The sequence below is a fragment of the Gobius niger genome (assembly GCF_951799975.1).
Source record: "Gobius niger genome assembly, chromosome: 13".
Lineage (NCBI taxonomy): Eukaryota > Metazoa > Chordata > Actinopteri > Gobiiformes > Gobiidae > Gobius > Gobius niger.
The window spans coordinates 19633553-19651001 of record NC_136864.1 but is presented as its reverse complement, the minus strand read 5'-3'; the positions used below and the strand labels follow the sequence as shown (position 1 = coordinate 19651001).

The 17449-nt window shown below is 41.8% G+C and overlaps 1 protein-coding gene across 4 annotated transcripts; it reads left to right on the top strand.

Moving 5' to 3' along the window:
* The first annotated feature begins 6837 nt into the window (after positions 1-6837).
* On the top strand, positions 6838-17324 carry ticam1 (TIR domain containing adaptor molecule 1). Of its 4 annotated transcripts, none has more exons than XM_079568611.1 (2): positions 6838-6858; positions 15613-17324. In XM_079568611.1, exon 2 carries the CDS (start codon positions 15697-15699, stop codon positions 17269-17271), a length of 1575 nt encoding a protein of 524 aa, XP_079424737.1. In that variant the 5' UTR covers positions 6838-6858; positions 15613-15696; the 3' UTR covers positions 17272-17324. The 4 variants fall into 4 exon arrangements, with proteins under 4 accessions (XP_079424737.1, XP_079424735.1, XP_079424734.1 ...); XM_079568609.1 differs by lacking the exon at positions 6838-6858 and adding an exon at positions 15168-15409; XM_079568608.1 differs by lacking the exon at positions 6838-6858 and adding an exon at positions 15168-15512.
* The last annotated feature ends 125 nt before the right edge of the window (positions 17325-17449 follow it).

Genomic DNA, 17449 nt, shown 5'->3' with positions numbered 1-17449 from the left:
CACTTTTAGTTCTCAGCATTATGCAACCTATAATTGCAGCCTTAGCAACATGCAAGTGATTTTACAGTGCTAGAAGATAATAATAAACATGTAGATTCTTTCAACAGTATAAATTGCTTCACTGATTTACTACTAACTTACTTTTTACAACTCTATTTTTAATTTCTATCATGAAACGCTATTATTTGTATCAGGAAGTTTTCTAATCAAGACAAGATTAATGCTTAGTGCATCCAGCGGAAATCTCAAAATACCGCTCTGTCCCCCGGGAGAGTGATGACGGGACGGGGCGGAGGAAGTGCCAGTGGTGCTGTGTCCCTGGGGTGGTCGTCTGTGGCCCGTGGGCGACTCTTTAATGTCCAGTGCACTGTATACAGTATAGTGTACGTGCAGCCGACATAATGACTAACAGACCTGCAGGGAGTCTCAGAGGGCCTCATGCCACTCCGAACCTGCACATATGCACACACTCACTTTAATGGCAGCCTTTAGACTTCATTTGAGGAGCGCTGTGGGCTATGCAGGAGAATTAAAGTCACCAGATTGTAAAAGTAGAGGGACATGTTGATTTGTAAAGCTCTCCTTGGGTCAGATCATAGTCAGTCCTATGGTTTAATTTGCCTTGTAAATGTCTACTCATTTATAGATAAACTATGTAATTACTCCATGTGTATTGTGTATCTATGTACACAAAACAAAACTGGCACAAACATCTTTCTCATGAGCACAAATAAACTATGGTGAAATGGTTTTCTCACAATCACTTTTCGCTATATGATTATTTTGAACGGTTTGTGAACATAATGCCTGAAGAACAGAGTACTCTTTCCACTTTTACGCTCTGATATTCAGTGTTCAAGTCGCATTTTTTTTTTACCAAATACCTTTTTACTTTTACTCAAGTAATTTTTTTGGATGACTACTTTTTACTTCTACTTCTACTAGTAACTGTATTGAAAAGTAACGGTACTCTAACTTGAGTAAATGCTTTGGCTGCTCTCGTCACTTCTAAACGAACTTCCCCTCGTGTTGAGTCAAAGTGAACTAGCCTCAAAGCGGTGCGAGTCTATAGAGTGCAAAGGGTGCATTGTAACACAAGGTGCAGAGTCTGTTCAACAAGTGCGAAGACATATCGCCAAAACAAAGCCCTCGAAGTTAGTGCCCTGGGACTGATTGACAGGGTGGGGTTGTCGGGTGACCCCTGACCTCTCTAACCCCCAGGAATGTAGTCGTGCTGGTGTGCGCATTGTTCCAGGAGCCCAAGCCAAGCATCAGATGCATGTGAGTGCACAATGTTCCTAAGGCCTAGCCCAAAAACTCTCCTCTTTCGTGCCCTAATCCCTCTATTTTCTGGTCTTCATCTTGGAACTTTAACGAACAAAAGAGGACAACAAACCCCAGAGTGGCCCGTTTTTGTTATTCTTGTGTGCTCTCAAGTACTGGTGCCACTGTGACTCTCCCTGCTGACCAAAGTGACCAGCTATGATACTATGAAACGTCTATAAAAACACAGTGGACTAAAAGCCTCCTTATCCTATCAGCCCTCAAATAAAACAATGTTTTTATGAGTCCAGATCTGGGAGATGTTGTATCTTGAGGCAGTCGGAGTCTGGAGGAAGTCCCCAGCACCAGAGATGAGAGAGAAAGAAGCCAGACAACCACTGGCCAGGTATGTCCTTTATACCCACCTAGGGCTGGTCAGAGGAAATGGAGGAATTTATGATGTCATAAAAAAGCGCCCTGAGTGAAGCGCCTGAGAACTGTCTGTGGAACCATAAAAGACTCCTGCAGCTTCCGCCCCCGCCCCCTGACGACTGATAACACACCACTTTGCACCCCTGGATTATACAGTAGGATATACATGTGACACCCATATGAATAATATGGTCATCTCAATTAATTTATGGGTGGATTTCTGTCTTAAGACGCCACAAAATTGGTTACGGACGAATCCACACTAAAACCCAATTTTGCCATTACTCAGTTAAGATACGATTTCTGTCCACTTTCTCCCGTTGTTTTAGATTTGCAATTGACATTATGAGTGTGTCTGGCTGGTTCATTTATGGAGGTTTGTGGCTGATTGTGCCCAACAACTTGTGGCAAGTTCTTTAAAGTTGACAATTACTAAACAAATGTACAGAGCAAATAATAGGCCATCTGCACGTTTCAGTTAAGGTGTAATTGTCCAAAACTAGCCCACGATAAGAGACAATTATCTCTTCTTAACACAAACACACTCGACAGCCGCACGGCTCCTCCTACAGAGCAAAGGATGTGTGGTTTTTTTGTGCTTGTTAAAAGACAGGCAAAAGAAAAGGTGCTTATTTGCTGTACGTGCTCGTGAAGGAGGTTTCCCATTGTAAAGCAGAGCGGCAGCACGACCCCGTTCTCTTTCATCCAGCTCTTAAAGGCACGCTGCCATTGTCTCACAAGGGACACAACAAGCTGCCTCCTGGCTACATGCCAGTGCTGAAATACCTGGGAACTAACTACCAGAGGCATGCTGGGAAGACAACATGAGGCGGAGGCGCACAACACAAATGGGCACAAGTGTGGGATTCAGGACTGAGGCATCAGAAAAATAGAAAGAACTTCTTTTTCCATTCATTTTGTAATTGCTTAACACTGTACAACTGCATAACCACAAAGATCACATTCAAAGTTCTTCAAATCTTCATATTTAAACTAAAAACAGTAAAAGCTAATTCCCCGTCTGTCTAAACGATCTGAAACACCCACCTGTTTTCTATCTTCCATCCCTTATAACAGCTACTGACAGCATGTGTACAATTACAGTAAAGAACTCTGAAGTTTAGGAAGCCAATCTCTTCCCCCTCCCTCCGTCATGCCAGCTCAGCAGAATGAAGGCTGCCCCTGTATATGAGGTCCTCTACTGTATACCGTATAGGGCTGAGGCCGGTTGGGGTTCCTCCCACAAATGACCGCAGCCGGACGAATCAAAAGCTGCACATTCCTGTACCAGCATCGCTCCCCAACAGTCTGTGTCACACCTCATGAAGACGAAGTCAGCAAACCCCGCCTGTAGCGTGCAGCCCTACAGCCAAAGATGAGGCAAAATGAGGACAAATAGGGAGAAATCAGTCCAGTAAAAGGGCGACAAAGGCTCTAAGCTTTTAAGGAAAAGTCCAGTGGACTCATAATGCGGCCCAGAAAAGATATGTTTAAAAGTGTGCTCAGGTAAAAGAACAAGTATTGTAGATAGTATGAAAAGTTATGAAATGATAAAACTAGCACTAGCGGTAAATAGGGGTGTGCGATAGGCCCAAATAAATTATACGACTTTCTTAGAGTCAGAATCAATCACAATATTAAATTCATCGGCCGCACCAGATTGTAGCCATGGGACTGACTTCCACCCATCGTCCCCCACTTGCACTCTCAAACACACTAACACTCATCCTGGACTATTGTACATGTTTTTAGTGGTAGGGGATACCGGCGCACACAGGAGGAGAACATGCAAACTCCAGGAGATCGAACCTGGGACTTTCGGCCATGGCGCCGCCCAGTGCTGAAAACATCTGCTTGTTTAAGTTCATGTCACTGTGATTTGTTACAGCATTAAACAGAGAGGCACTGAATCACAATGTGACGATCTCTACACATTGACAAATCATCAGAGGGAACAGATCACAATTTGTATCGATACATCGCCCAGTCCTACAACTATCCCACAAGCTACACCCTTAGTTACTGTTATGGTTGTTACTATTGCGTTCTATTATGTTTTTCTAATACTTGTATTTGCCTGCTTCTATTGCATATTACTACTACAACACCTACAAACCACAATGTTACAACCAGAACAATTACAAGTATAGCTATTACAACAGCTATACTCTCTACTGCTGCCATTCCATAAAGGACTATTACACTTATTTACTTACTTTCCACCTCTTCGGAACAGTATACTTTTGCATTGAGATCTCACCTCTTTTAGTTTTAAATCTTAAGAGCTAAACAAGAAGCCTGTGTAAGTTTATTTTCTATCACTCTACAAAGAATGCCTGTCATTTCCTGGCATTCCCCACATCCATACTGAAGCCCCCTTTCCTTTAGGAACAATGGCAGAGATTCCAAAATTTCCATTGGGAATTTATAGTGGGGCAGTCAGCCTGTGACCTGAGATTGGAGCTAGTGATTTTGCTATTCTGTAAGTCTACTAATTAAAGTGTGCACGACACTAAAAAACCATGTAAGCACGCATAAAATACCAAATATAAGCCTGGACATTTCCAAGAGTGCAAGTTAATAAGCATTCCGGCTGAAATCTAATTATTATGCCGTGTTGAGCATTTATGAGCACTGACCATAAAGTGCTGTGTGCCGGTTTTTGCATGACCCAGTGAGCTTGTCTAATGAGGGTAAAATTTCCCTAAAGTCGACATCTAACAAGGACACGGCCCTCCACGCCCACCCACACCCACTCTCCGAGAGGAAAACCTACTTAATTAACTCAAAGCTCTTGTTTGGCTTCTCGGGTGCATAGAGTTCAGATGTCATGTGGTTGTCAGTAGCCAATCAGCTTCTGCGAGGCACCTGGTCCGACCTGAGCACAGCACAGACCTGAGGCTGCGGCGAGACGAGAGGTCAGAGGTCTCTCAACAGACAGACAGTGTGCACTGGAGGAGCCAGAGCTGTCCATTTGGTAAGCTCTCCTTTGAGCCTCGGCAACAAGATAAATACGGCCGCATTACATCATTCATCTCAAGATCAATCAGTCAATCACAATGCACTGCATTGCAACTGTCACAATGCTACAATCATGTTTTTGTGTTTTGTAATTTTACCCAACACCATTTGAATGTCTATGCAGGAATAAACAAGAATAAATTAGAAATACTAGACTTCTGACTGCACTGTGCTTCAAAAAGAACAAGAATAGCATGTTTTGGTGTTCATTTGTTTGTTCAGTGGTGGATGGCATGTGAGAGTGAGAGTGTCTGCTGGGCGCTCGATAATAGTGGGAGAAGTGTGATGAGGCTCCCTGATGGTAATGGCATTACATTTCCACGGCGTAAAAATGTTTAATTTGTTCCAACTATCTATGAAGGAAGTTTAAGAGTATAATAACAGTGAGACTGGGAGCCTGGGGTGATGGCAGGTTGCCTTCACACATTACTGTAGGTTACTACTGATCAAACTCATCACATGATAATGAACTGATCCCAGTTTGAGATCATGATAAGATAAGCACTTCTCGCTGTGGCTGCAGCCACATTATAACAGCAGGAGGACAGTGGCTTCACCTCATTCACCCACTGAAGCTGTGTCTCTGCTCAAGTACATCAAACTCAATTAAAGCCGCCTGTGCTGCTCTTTTTCAGCAGTGTCTATTCCAGAGACAAATGTAAAGTGAATTACATCCAAGTTAGTTTTAACGGCAATAGAAGCTCAGTTATATTTGTACTTAATTCACTACTGCATTATCTACATTGTAAGATTTTCAAAGAGTGTAGAATAATTGACAATTATCCAGTTCAATGGTCTTATCATCACAAGGGCCTACTGTACGATCTATAGCCAGTCTATAGCCAGTAGTGCTGCACTAAGCGTCTAGACCTACTTTGTTCATCCAGATGGCAAAAGAATTTATGGAGACTGCCTCATTAACCTTAAGACATTAGTGCTTGGCACTGCACACTGTCAAACTGGGCATCTTTTTTCTTCTTCTAAAAAAAAAGCTCTTGAAAAAGCTGGTTTCAAGAAGTGCCAAATATGGAGCATGGAGCCATGTGTATGTTTGACAAAAGTATACATTTATCAGCCTATACTTTATATTGAAGTAGGAGGTGTAACAACACATTATTAATGAAAGAGAACTCCATGCGTGATGCTGGCTGTATCATTAATAAACGCAAATTGCAGCACACTGTTCCAGTGACCGAAAGTGTATACGCACCTTCTCAGGCAGACGGACCTCATCGTGAGTCACTGGCTGTGGCGAGAGACGGGTGTGGGCTCTGATCGCGGCTCTTCAGGTGTCTCCCTCTCCCACGGATTCCTTCCTGGGAGTGGGAGCTTCTGCAGTAATGTCGATACAATGACAGATGGTCCACACAAAGCCGGAGCGCATTGTTCAGCTGCAAAATAATAGCCATCATTTATCAGTCTTTCGGGGCACAGTCATGGTAACTCAAAAGATTTCAACAAGGACTGTTTGGGAAGGGCTGTGGTTAAAACACCACGCTAACTATGCGTAAAAGTTTCTCATCATCGGCGCCATGTATCTGTACAATATGTACCAACGCCCGGTGTTGTACATAGTGTGTTAAACTTGTACTAAGGACACAAAACATCATGCGTCATCCACCATAATAACTATGGACAAATGTACATTTCACAATCACAAGCGAACACTCAAGTGTTTTGAAATGATTGCTATTTTCGTGATTTTGACACCAAATCTAAGTTTACAATGACAAAGTAGGCTATTTAAGAAAAGCGCAATAAACTGAGCCGAGGACGTGGATCGCGCGTGATAAGCCAAATACTCACAGGTCCGTATCAAGTGTAAGGTGCGTCCATGGCCAAAATGAAAACTCTCATCCACTCCATCAGTACAGACCGTGCACTTACTCCACACACAGACTGAACACCGGGCTTTTCGATACACGGAGTTACGTACGCGTCAACGGGAGAGGCGCGGGGAAGAAGAGAGGGGGGAGGGCATCCGGTGATTTTGGACGAGTCTGATTGGGTCGAGGGGGGTGGATTGATAAAATGAATCGTTGTTATTGGACACTGCGTGCACAAGTGGGTGGGGACAGAAAGAAGGGTCCATCGTGTATCATTCTGGAGAGAGAAACCTGGGAGTGGACGAGAGTGGATACGGTGAGGGCATAAGAGGCAATACGCACTTAATGACACACGCCTTTTCATTCTCATCTAGTGGATGTTCTTTGTGATTCTAAAGTGTAATGTGTCCTTGTCAGATTCACATGAATCTGTAGTATGTACTGCGGCACGTGTTACTAATTCAAAGTTATTGGGGGTTTCTATAAACAGAAAAATCTCTTTTTGATTTGGCTTTGAGGTTGAAGAACAGAGTTATCCTCATTGTAGAGTAGGGAAAAGGAAATGGTGCATGGATAATTCTCTCTTCAGATCCTCAGAAATATTCTCGCTGAGAGTGTACTGGGCTGAATCAATAATGCTCAAAGCTTTCTCGTGTTCCTCCTTTTCTCACATCCGCGCCCCAGTTGGAGGCAGGCCTGGGAGCAGCCTCCTCAATCAGGAGGAGATGGTTTGAAAGAAAGGTTGGCCCAGTCTAAGACATTTAAATTAGGACACTTGCACGATAGTGATGAGTGCACAAAGTGAAGTCCTAATCACATCCTATGATTGAATACATTTCGTCACAGATCACCTCTCACACTACCATGTATTAGAACCAGGACCAGTATAGCCTAAACATTTTATCATTACAGTTTTTGGATACTTTAGAATTATGCCTCTATTTTTGTATTTTTGCTCATGAATGTGCCTGAGTGCAGAGTTAGAGTTGAGTGGTTGTCTAACCAGAGTGTAATTTGATCCCATATATGAGTACGCATTGCTGTTGTGTCCTTGGGCAAAACACTTGATCCTTGTATTAATGTGGCAATTGTGTTTGAGTGAGTGCTCAGGTGGAGGTCAGTTTGGCACAGCTTTGCTGCCACATTTCTCACAGTCAACCCCTTTGCAGTTTCACAGTTAAACCATGAACAAGGCATGGCACTGTACACAAAGCAATTCCAAGTGTTTTACCGATTAAAGACATGACATAAAATTAAATTTATAAGACAAATGAAATCAATTAAACACAAATTATAATTCTAAAGTTAAAAGGAGCAGATGAGATAAGTACTTTCATCTGTCACATCCACAGCTAAACTAGCTATCCACTAGCGCCTATTTCAACCAGGATTTCAACAATTGTCAGAGTTATTTAAAACTATGTCAGAGACTAAACAAGACTCGCCCAAAACAGGGCAAAAACATGATAAAAACAGAGTCTTAAACATAGGCTACCTGGAGAATACCACTAATCCCACCTCCATGGTGTGTAAGTGTGTTTTTCTTCAGTGACTCGAAGAAATGAGTTTTACTTATATTTTGACTTTGTATCATGGTTGTAGAAGCAGAGCACCTCGATTGAATTTGTGTCTTTCTTCAGCATTGATTTAATTTCCTTTATGCTTTCATTTTCCCTATTAATCAAGCTCGCAGTTTTTTGTGTGGGTGTATATGTGCAAATGTTACCACTGAACTCGTAATATTTAAAAATTGTAGCAGTTTATCTCCAAATAATGGATCTATTGTTCGATAATTAGTGGGAGCGTTTCAAAATTAGTTTTATGATCAAAGCATTGAGATACAGTATGTGTTGTGGTTAACGATCAGTCTGACTAATGCTTTTGCCTGTTTCTCACCTTGCTGAGTTTTAGATGACTGCTCTCCCCATTTTTTTAAATGTTGTCATCAGATAATGCTCAGCATGCTGACACTTTCATTTTTGTTTGTTATTTATGATCAAAAGACCTAGAATATATAATGTGACTATGATCATTGCGATCAGTGGTTCTAAACGTTTTTCCCCCAGTGAGCCCTACATGATACATTGGCGACCTTATCACCATTTGCACATCATATGCTTCGATCAGTGTGAAGTACGTGAAATGCCATTCCTTAACCTCTTAACCCCCACCTTAACCGATCACAAGAGGCAATGAACGTAAACGCAACCAAAAAGCAACAAAAATGTGGCGAAAAAGCGGTGAATAAGTGGCAACAAAATCTTCGATGAGTTTTGTAGGTCTTAGCTTTCAAATTAGACCTTACCCTGGCCCACAGTCTGTAAGCTCCAGTCAAGAAGCTTTTAGGACTTTATTTTAGGTCCTGACCCCAAGATCGAGAATTAGAAATCATCTACTCTTTAAACCTTTCTGATCATTAAAAGCACTTCTGGACACATTTAAATTGATAAATCCATGTTACATGAAGGACGCTGCGGGCCCGTGAATCTCTGAAGCAAGTGTCCAACATGTTACTTTGATTTCCATGACGACGTGTCAGGCCTAATACAAGAGCCATACCATACTGCGCTCAGTCGCAGTGGCATCTCCAACTGCTTTAGTAATGAGCTGTCAGCCTCTACAGATGGAGCACGTACAGAGGGCCGCTCCACACGCCTCGGTGGTGTTTAGTGGAAAACATTTGTGCAAAATATTGTGGAAATGTTGTTGAAAAGAGAAATTAGCACTGCAGTACTTTTTGTTCTCCTTAATAATCAACGTAGCTGTTACTGTTTTCTTTTTTGTTGTTGTCCCAGTCTATCCTATGATCTCTGTTGCTGTTAAAAGCCACCTTCCTAGTATTTGCCATTATTATTGTTTAAATTGCTAGTTGAGAATATGCTGTCATCATTTACACCATTGTACAGGAAAAATGTATCTAACAAAGTGAATGTGTCAGAAGATCCAATAATGGGAAAAGTGATTTGTGTAAGTTTGATAATGATGATGGTTTACGTCAGGGGTTCTTCTACAAAAGTACAAAAAAACACTGCCCCAGTCTATTGTTTTCTTCATGTTTTCCACTTTACAGGCTTATTTGATGCTTATTCATCCTCAACAATGAATGAAAAAAAGCTAATAAAATTCTTATTGACCTTATCATTGTGGGTGATGGTGAGTCTCGACGCCATACTGGCTGAGAACCACTGGTTTAGGTGACTAAGAACTCATGTAGTGAACATTAGACTTTGATTGAAAGGTGTTTCAATACAGAATATATTGCAATTTGTTTGTCTGACTAGAGCTCCTGCAGTCCTTTTCAGAACCAGCACTCCACCATTTGTATGACAGTTTCAGAAATAATGAATATCATTTTGTTGCATTTCCAGCCAAATTCTAAAATAAAGCTTGGAGCAGTTTGAATGCAGATTTTAGTTTAATTTCGGTGCATTTTCCAAAGCTGTCAGCCTGTCCAAAGTTCCCATTGAAGCCTTTTACAGTCACAATAAGTGGTGTTTTGGAACTTGTTTTGTTCATTGCTGTTGTCTTTCCCATTTAATTCTCCATTATGCCACAGTCCTCTCCATCTCCAGACCACCTCCATCCACACTGCCTCCTGTTGGCTCTCCTCCCCGTGCCATGCCAGCAGCTTATTCTCTGTCTCAATTAATGCCTGAGTTTGTAATGGACCCCTTCCCTTCAGGATGAGGCCCATCACAGAAGGGGCTGCTGCGGCGGCTGTGGGTGAAGCCGCCCTGATTGCCTCGATACACTGCCGGCTTTCGGAGTCACTGCAGATGTCTGCTAATTGTGGTGATTATGGAGAGCGGAGGGGGGTAGGAATATGTAATGAATTTCCCAGTGCTTTCATGGCTCTCCCGCTTCGGCTGTGTGCATCTGCTGTACAAGCTGAGCATCCGCGGGGCTCAGAGACGGACAAAAGTGACAGGGATTTGCCGTTTGGATGGGCTGAGTTTAATGTGGAGTGCAGTCAGATGAGAGCCATTTATTCTTTCTTCTTCTAGCTCTGTTTTTACAATGCAACTTGTGTGTTTGTTTCTTTACTTTGTGCTCATATTCTGGAAATAGGATCTGTGCTGTATTCAGTCATCGGAACACAAACCACTGAATCTATTGCTGCTGGATGTCAATGTCAATTGCTTGTAGATTTCTAGTTTATTACATAACTGCGACAATGCAATTAAATTAAATCAAGAGTATGAAAAGGATGCCTGCAAATTCAAGTGACACAGTTTTGAAACCAGTATTTAGGTAATAGTTACACAATGATTTTAAATGTAGTTGACGTTATGGACCTGCAATCAAGTGCAAGTTGTAATTGCATGGTGTTATATACTTCACTTGTATTATGAACTTATTAAGTGTCAGACAAATGTGATATGACGTTTTGGCTGTAGCAAGGAATTTGGTTTTCCCTGCAAACACAAAAATGATACATAGGCTATATATATTTTCATGGCAAAAAGACTGAAACACTATGTCCGTCAGTCTTGTAATAATCCAAATTAAAGTTTACTTGAGCAAAGATTGAAAAAAACAGTACGTTTCCTCACCAGAATTTACAGTTTATGGCCCTGTTTAGATCTGACCCTTGCTGCACTGATCAGTTGAACCGACGAAGGAAGGACGGCCTCTCCATATAGGCCTTCTTTCATGCCGCATATCCATGAAAAGTCTACGAGGACACTGAGCCAATTTAAATGCCTATGTAAATGACTTGTGCAGATTACCAGCCTATTAAAACTGCCGGATTATACATGCAACCTGAATTTCAGCACATCCCCGGTTTCCGCGGTTATCATCATGCCACTGTGGACATGCCACTCTGGACACTGAACTGGAACAAATCATATTCATACATTTACCATATTAATGAACTTAAATATCAGACTGCCTCCCTCTCCCTGTGCTGCCTCTGTGATCATCGTGGATGTTCTTTTAGTGAGGCAAGAGTTAGCTAATTCCTCCGAGGCGAGTGCCCTTCCTGTCACGCTGATCAAAGCCTTTCGGTTGATATGAGCATAGACCGCCAGTGTGTGTGCATGTCTGTGGGACTCTGTGCGAATATGAGGTGGGGGGTGTTGCCAGCGTTGGATCCATCCCCCCATCACCAGAGGCTGTATTATGCATTGTTGTTGGCCTGCCCTAAATGCTCAGCCAAGCATGGTCCGGTGTGGTACAGTAGACACGTCTCTCTCCATCCCTGCTGCACTTTCCCCGGGCCGCCTCGTTTACCTTTGCATCCTGAATTAAGGCTAGTTAGCTGTCTCATGGGCTCAGATCTGCTGGGCCTTTGATGTCAACCTCATAAAGTCTCGCTGTGATGTTGCAGAGTTGTGTCAGACAGTTCTCTTTAATAGATGCAATAGGCGAATATATGACCAAAGAATAACAGAAACTTGTGGGCCTATAAGAACAAGAATGAATAAATGTGTGATTACTTTATAGCATACCTTGTTATAGTATTATCCCATTATATCAAGTTTACCATAGCATCATATCAAAATATTAACTTTTTTTCCTTATGGGCTCTAAAACAGACATTTTCCCTTTAATTTCTGAGTTGTCTTGGCAACAAACTACCCTCCTAGTTTGTTGAGTGTAATGCTGTATGTAGATGTGAAATTGATATGGAACTCTGACTTGCAAATGTCACAAAGAATACTGCTTTAAAACTTAACACATACAAAACAAAAGCCAACAATAATAAAAACTGCATGTCCTTCCAGTTGCTATTCCGGACGTTAGTTTATGGGGTTATTGAGATAAAAATGTACATGTTGTTTTTCCCAGAGAGCACATTATATTACAATCTCCACTACAAGCATGGGAGTTTTTTTGGCCGGTACCTCAGCAAGTGCAGGTGTTTCATTCACTGCTTCCAAAAAGGGGCCAGAGTGCGGGGTGCCAATGGCGGTTTGAATGGGCCGGTATCTTCGCATGTACATGTTGGCGGGGCATGTATTACCCTGTCCGATCGGAGTGTGTTAAATTCTCTTAGCATGTGTGACGAATCGAGTGTCTGGGAAAAAGAGGAGGCCTCTTACAAAGTGCATACTAAACAGCCCGTGTATCGATCACCCATTTAATATAACTTGTCTACCTCTACTGCGTTGTCTCTTCTTATCCGTATATCTAAGGCTACTTAATTTAAAAAGAAGGAAAAAAAACAAAGAAAAAAAGGTTTTGTGCAAATGCATGATGCCAACATTGAGGCAGATCGAGCATCCCCCAACACTTCTTCTTTCATCCTAATCCATAGTCCCTGTCTAAGAAGGGCCTCCTATTCTCTTGCCTGGCCCCAAAGCTCCTTAGACATGACCCTTGAGTGTCTAGCCCACGACTCTCTCCCACGCCTGCGAGCCAATCACTTATATCTGCAAATACTTGCATTATTTCTTTAGATGCGATATTAAAATAGGCAGTCAGAATAGATTTGATGCTGCATGGGGTTGAACTGACAAGACCGCTGACTCCGTGCTTTGGCCCGAAGGTGAAGGCAAATTTACGGGCAGGCTGACTAACGCAGCTGCTAGCGGAGCGCGTGTCTTGTTGAAAGAAGTGACCTCAATAAAGATGGACATTTGGCAGCGCGTTACATAAGCAAAGGATGATCCTGAGGCAGTGTTTGCATATGTAACACAGAAAGAGCACAAGTGACAAATTAGACTTGTTTCAGAAAGTTGCAGTACTTTTGGCTGTTTTAAAACTAGATACAAGTCACAAGATTCGAGACCATATAGTGCAAAAACAGAGAATTAAGGTACTTGATGTGGTATTGTTCTATATCCGTGGACTCTAATCTCCTCCTTTCCCACATCCATAACCTGTGCTCGCATGGATTAGCTTATACAAAGTAATTTTTTCCACTGAATGACAATTGTTTCTTATAAACCAACCCTTCTTATCTGTACCTTTAAGTCCCACTACTTCTGCTCATTCTAACACATTCATGAAAGGTGTGCCTTAGAAAAGACAGCAAATATTGAATGTTTTAGTAATGATTACTAACTAATAGGGCTGGGCGATTTTTGAAAAGATATAATCACGATTATTTTCCTCATATTGATCGATCTCGATTTTCGATTCCATTACATTGCTGATTCATAAAATTAGATACATCTTTTATTCAAACCTCCGCTCAAACAAAAAACAATGCTTTCCTCCAGTTTCATTTAACACACAAAGGTCTTCCATTGTCTCATCCAAACTCCAAAACTAGGTATTGTTTGTGTCAAACAGGTGGCTGTAAACCTGTGGATAATACAGTCCTATATATACCAAAGTAGAGATTGCGATTTTAATTAAATTTCGATTAATTGCTGAGCCCTACTATCTAAGTTTGTTATTTCAGCCCTATGTCTAACTGACCTCAGTCAGATTTGAGACTATATTGGTTAGTACTGAAAATACATAAATTACATAGCTATAAATTATGTTCTTTACATTGACAAGGGGCCAAGCATTGTACTATTCACAAAACATAGATTAGGTTTGCTTGTGTCTGTGAGGTAATCCACATAGAAACAAATAGTTTTCTATGGATGTGTGAAGTGGAAAGCCATAAAGACTAGATTAATTACATAGGCTTCTCTTTTAGGTTGCCAAAACCTCAATCTATATACTCCGTGCTGAAACCAAAGCGAGTATTAAAACTATGTAGTTAGCCTGATGCCACCTTTCAAATCTCATCATGGGATAAACTCCTATTGTAATATCAGTGATGTTGAGGATTTTTACATATAAAACAACAAGCAACACTTTGAAAGCAGAAGATTTTTTAGACACACACAAAAAAGGCCTTAATGCTTTTCCAATGCAGCCGAATTTGCCATGATAAAACCAAGACAAATACCATATTTTTGCTTTTTAATCATCATATTCTAGCAGTCTGAATCACACTTCTTGTAACTGCAGTGATCCCTCAGAAGTGGTTATACAGTAAATATAGCTGTTAACCAGTGTAGCTGTAAGAACAGAGCCGGTCTGTCTGCGCTGCTCTGAGGGACTGAGCGCTGTCGCTGTGACCCCACCCCTGGTAAATACAGGGTTGGAGCTTTCCTCTCTGGATAAAAATACACCGGCACTCACACGGCAGATTGCTTCTCCCATTGTGCACAAGGAATCAACAGGAATTAAACAGAATCTTATTTGTGTTTCGTGGTGGAGGCCAATAGACAGGAAAAAGAGGAAGTAAATGGACTAAGTTGTGAATGAGAATTGGATTTGATATGTTCCTTATTTTCTCTCTCATCATAGCATCATAACTAGTGAAAAGTCTGGGTTAGGGTAAAGATTAATCATACCATCATAAAATAAAGTAGAATGACAGCTAAGTGTCCATTTCCCATGAGTAATTATCATTACCATTCAATCATCATCAACACCAATCATCATTATTACCATTTTATTACACGTTGCATTACATCTGTTTGTTAATAAGTAAAATGTTCACCAATTGTCAGACTTTATGGTATTTTTAGCATTTATATCAGAATATTTGAAACATACAAAGAAGAAATGCACATTTTGTACTAAGTGTGTACAAAGGTTGGCTCCATAATAATCTTATATAATAATTAATGATAATTAATCATTTGTTTATTATATGTAAATGTGTGCATTTTTGAGATATATTACGGAAATTTGCATTAAAATTGCAAAAGTACTACCCATGCTCACCTATAACCTTTTTGTCCCTTATGACTTCCCCTAGCAGGCTGTGACATCATCATTGTGCTTGTTCTCAGTGGCCTGACCTGCAAGAGGTGCGGTTAAGCACACACCAGACAAGATCTGGACGTTTGTCAAGTTAAGGGGCTTTTAAGACCTGCTCCACGTGTCTGTACTGAAGCCTACATGTTTCAGTAAGAAAGTTTTTGTTTCATAATGTTTAAAACTTGGACTGTTCTTGGTGACACATTTTCCGGTTTACTTCCTTATTTCAACTGCCTGCTGCTCTGAGGCGACGTAAGTGATTTTACACTTTCAGTTTAACCTGAAAAATCAAGGTTCTTTTGATTATAGTCAATGTAAACTTAAACAGAGACATTTATCTCTGTTGATTAAGGTTTCCAGAATGGACTGAGCGCCTCCCAGTTCAAAGGCTACACCGGACATGTGATGGCATAGAGCTGCAGCAAAAGCCTTGAAGATGAGTCAGCCGGTGAGTGATCCAGGAACAGGAGTGAAAGAGGTGATAGACTTACTTCTCAAGGCACCTCCGGAGCGACTGTGCAGCCTGACATACCAGCTGGGCCAGACCACTGAAGAAGATATTGTACATGCATTGTGCCTGTTCATTCTGCAGAGAGTGCTGCAAGCTTTGGAAAAGCTCCAAGCACAGAGTCAAAACGTCCTTGCAAAACACCTGTTGGAGAAATGGCAAAGAAACACAACAAACATTGAGGAATATAAAGTTCTCTGTGGAAATTTCCAAGAATCTGAGTCTTTAGTGACACTGGCACGAGTTTTTAAAGTTTTGACCCAGCATGGACTGTGTGATCGGGATCTGCTATATTTGGCATACAAGCGAGCATTCCCTTGTGAGTCGAGCGACTCCAATGTTTTGAAATACAACCACTTTATGGAAGAGGCTAAACAGGTTTGCGGACCTGAGATAGTGGAATTTCTGAGCACATTCAACAATCTCAAGTTAGTGTCTAGGTCTCAAAGCAAAGCAGACACAGGCAATCCTTCTGCAACAACAGGTTTAGCAGAGTCTCACTCATGGAGCAACGTGCCGACTTCTCTCCAGAGCACAAGTTCAGTTCCTTCATTCCCATCCCATCTGGAGATAAGCCTTCCTTCTACAGAGGCTCTGGCCACACCAGGGAGTTCTATGACCAGGAGTCAGTCAGATCCCAGCATCAAACCAAGCTCTAATTTGCACGGGCAAGTGGAGTTCAAATTTCCAACTGAGGCAACCAGCAAACCTTCTCCTGAAGAACCTTTTGAGGCCACAGCGCAAGAAGAACCAGAGCAGGAGGAAGTAAACTTTTATTCATTTGTTATACTGCATGCGCAACAGGATGCAGAGATGGCAGAGGATATGAAAGAGAGGCTGGAGGACATTATTAAAGGCGACGGTGCCACTTTTACCAATGAATTTGAAGTGCCTGGAAAATACACCATCAGTTGTATAGAGGATGCTATTAACAACTCTGCATTCACCCTCCTCCTCCTCACAACCAACTTCAACAGCTTTCTCGAAATGAAGACGAACTCCGCTCTGATAAACTCCATCCACAATCCAGCCAAGCGTGACACTGTCATACCACTACTGCCACAAAGTAACGCCATGCCCAGAGAGGAATTCCCCATGGTGCTTAAAACCTTAATACCTTTGGTGGAAAACAAACACTTTGAGAGAAAGATACAACAAGCCCTGAATCCAACGAGAATTAAGCGTCAAAGAGGGGAGTGGATGAAAGTGCAGAAAGTAAAAACACTCAAAGAGAGGCAAGAGAAGTTAAAAATCTCCAACCAGCAGCAAGTGAGGGAGAATGAGGAGTACAGAGCCATGATCATGCTGGAGCAACAGAGGCTAAGCCTCATGAATGAGAGATACCTTGTCCCAGAACAGAGGGTGGGGCCCGATGGGAGACCCTGGTCGCAACAGCAGCACCCACAAATCAACATTACAAACGCACGGTACATTATTATCGGGGACAACTCTCAGATGGCAGTGGAGCTCACCACTGAGGCTGAACACAAAGAAGACACATGAACTGTAGATTTGAAACCACAGAGTTAGAGATACAGTCTTACATCACTGAGTTACAATATCCTAGATAAATGATTAACTTCATGGTCTAAGAAAGTATCACATGTAGTTGTAGGCTACACAATGTGTAATGTCAGTAAACCCCAAAAGGCGTCCTGAGGCCCATATCTGGCCCCCCAGC

Excerpts from the sequence above, each read along its gene's own strand:
- ticam1 (XM_079568611.1), top strand. The coding sequence starts at position 15,697 with ATGAGTCAGCCGGTGAGTGATCCAGGAACAGGAGTGAAAGAGGTGATA.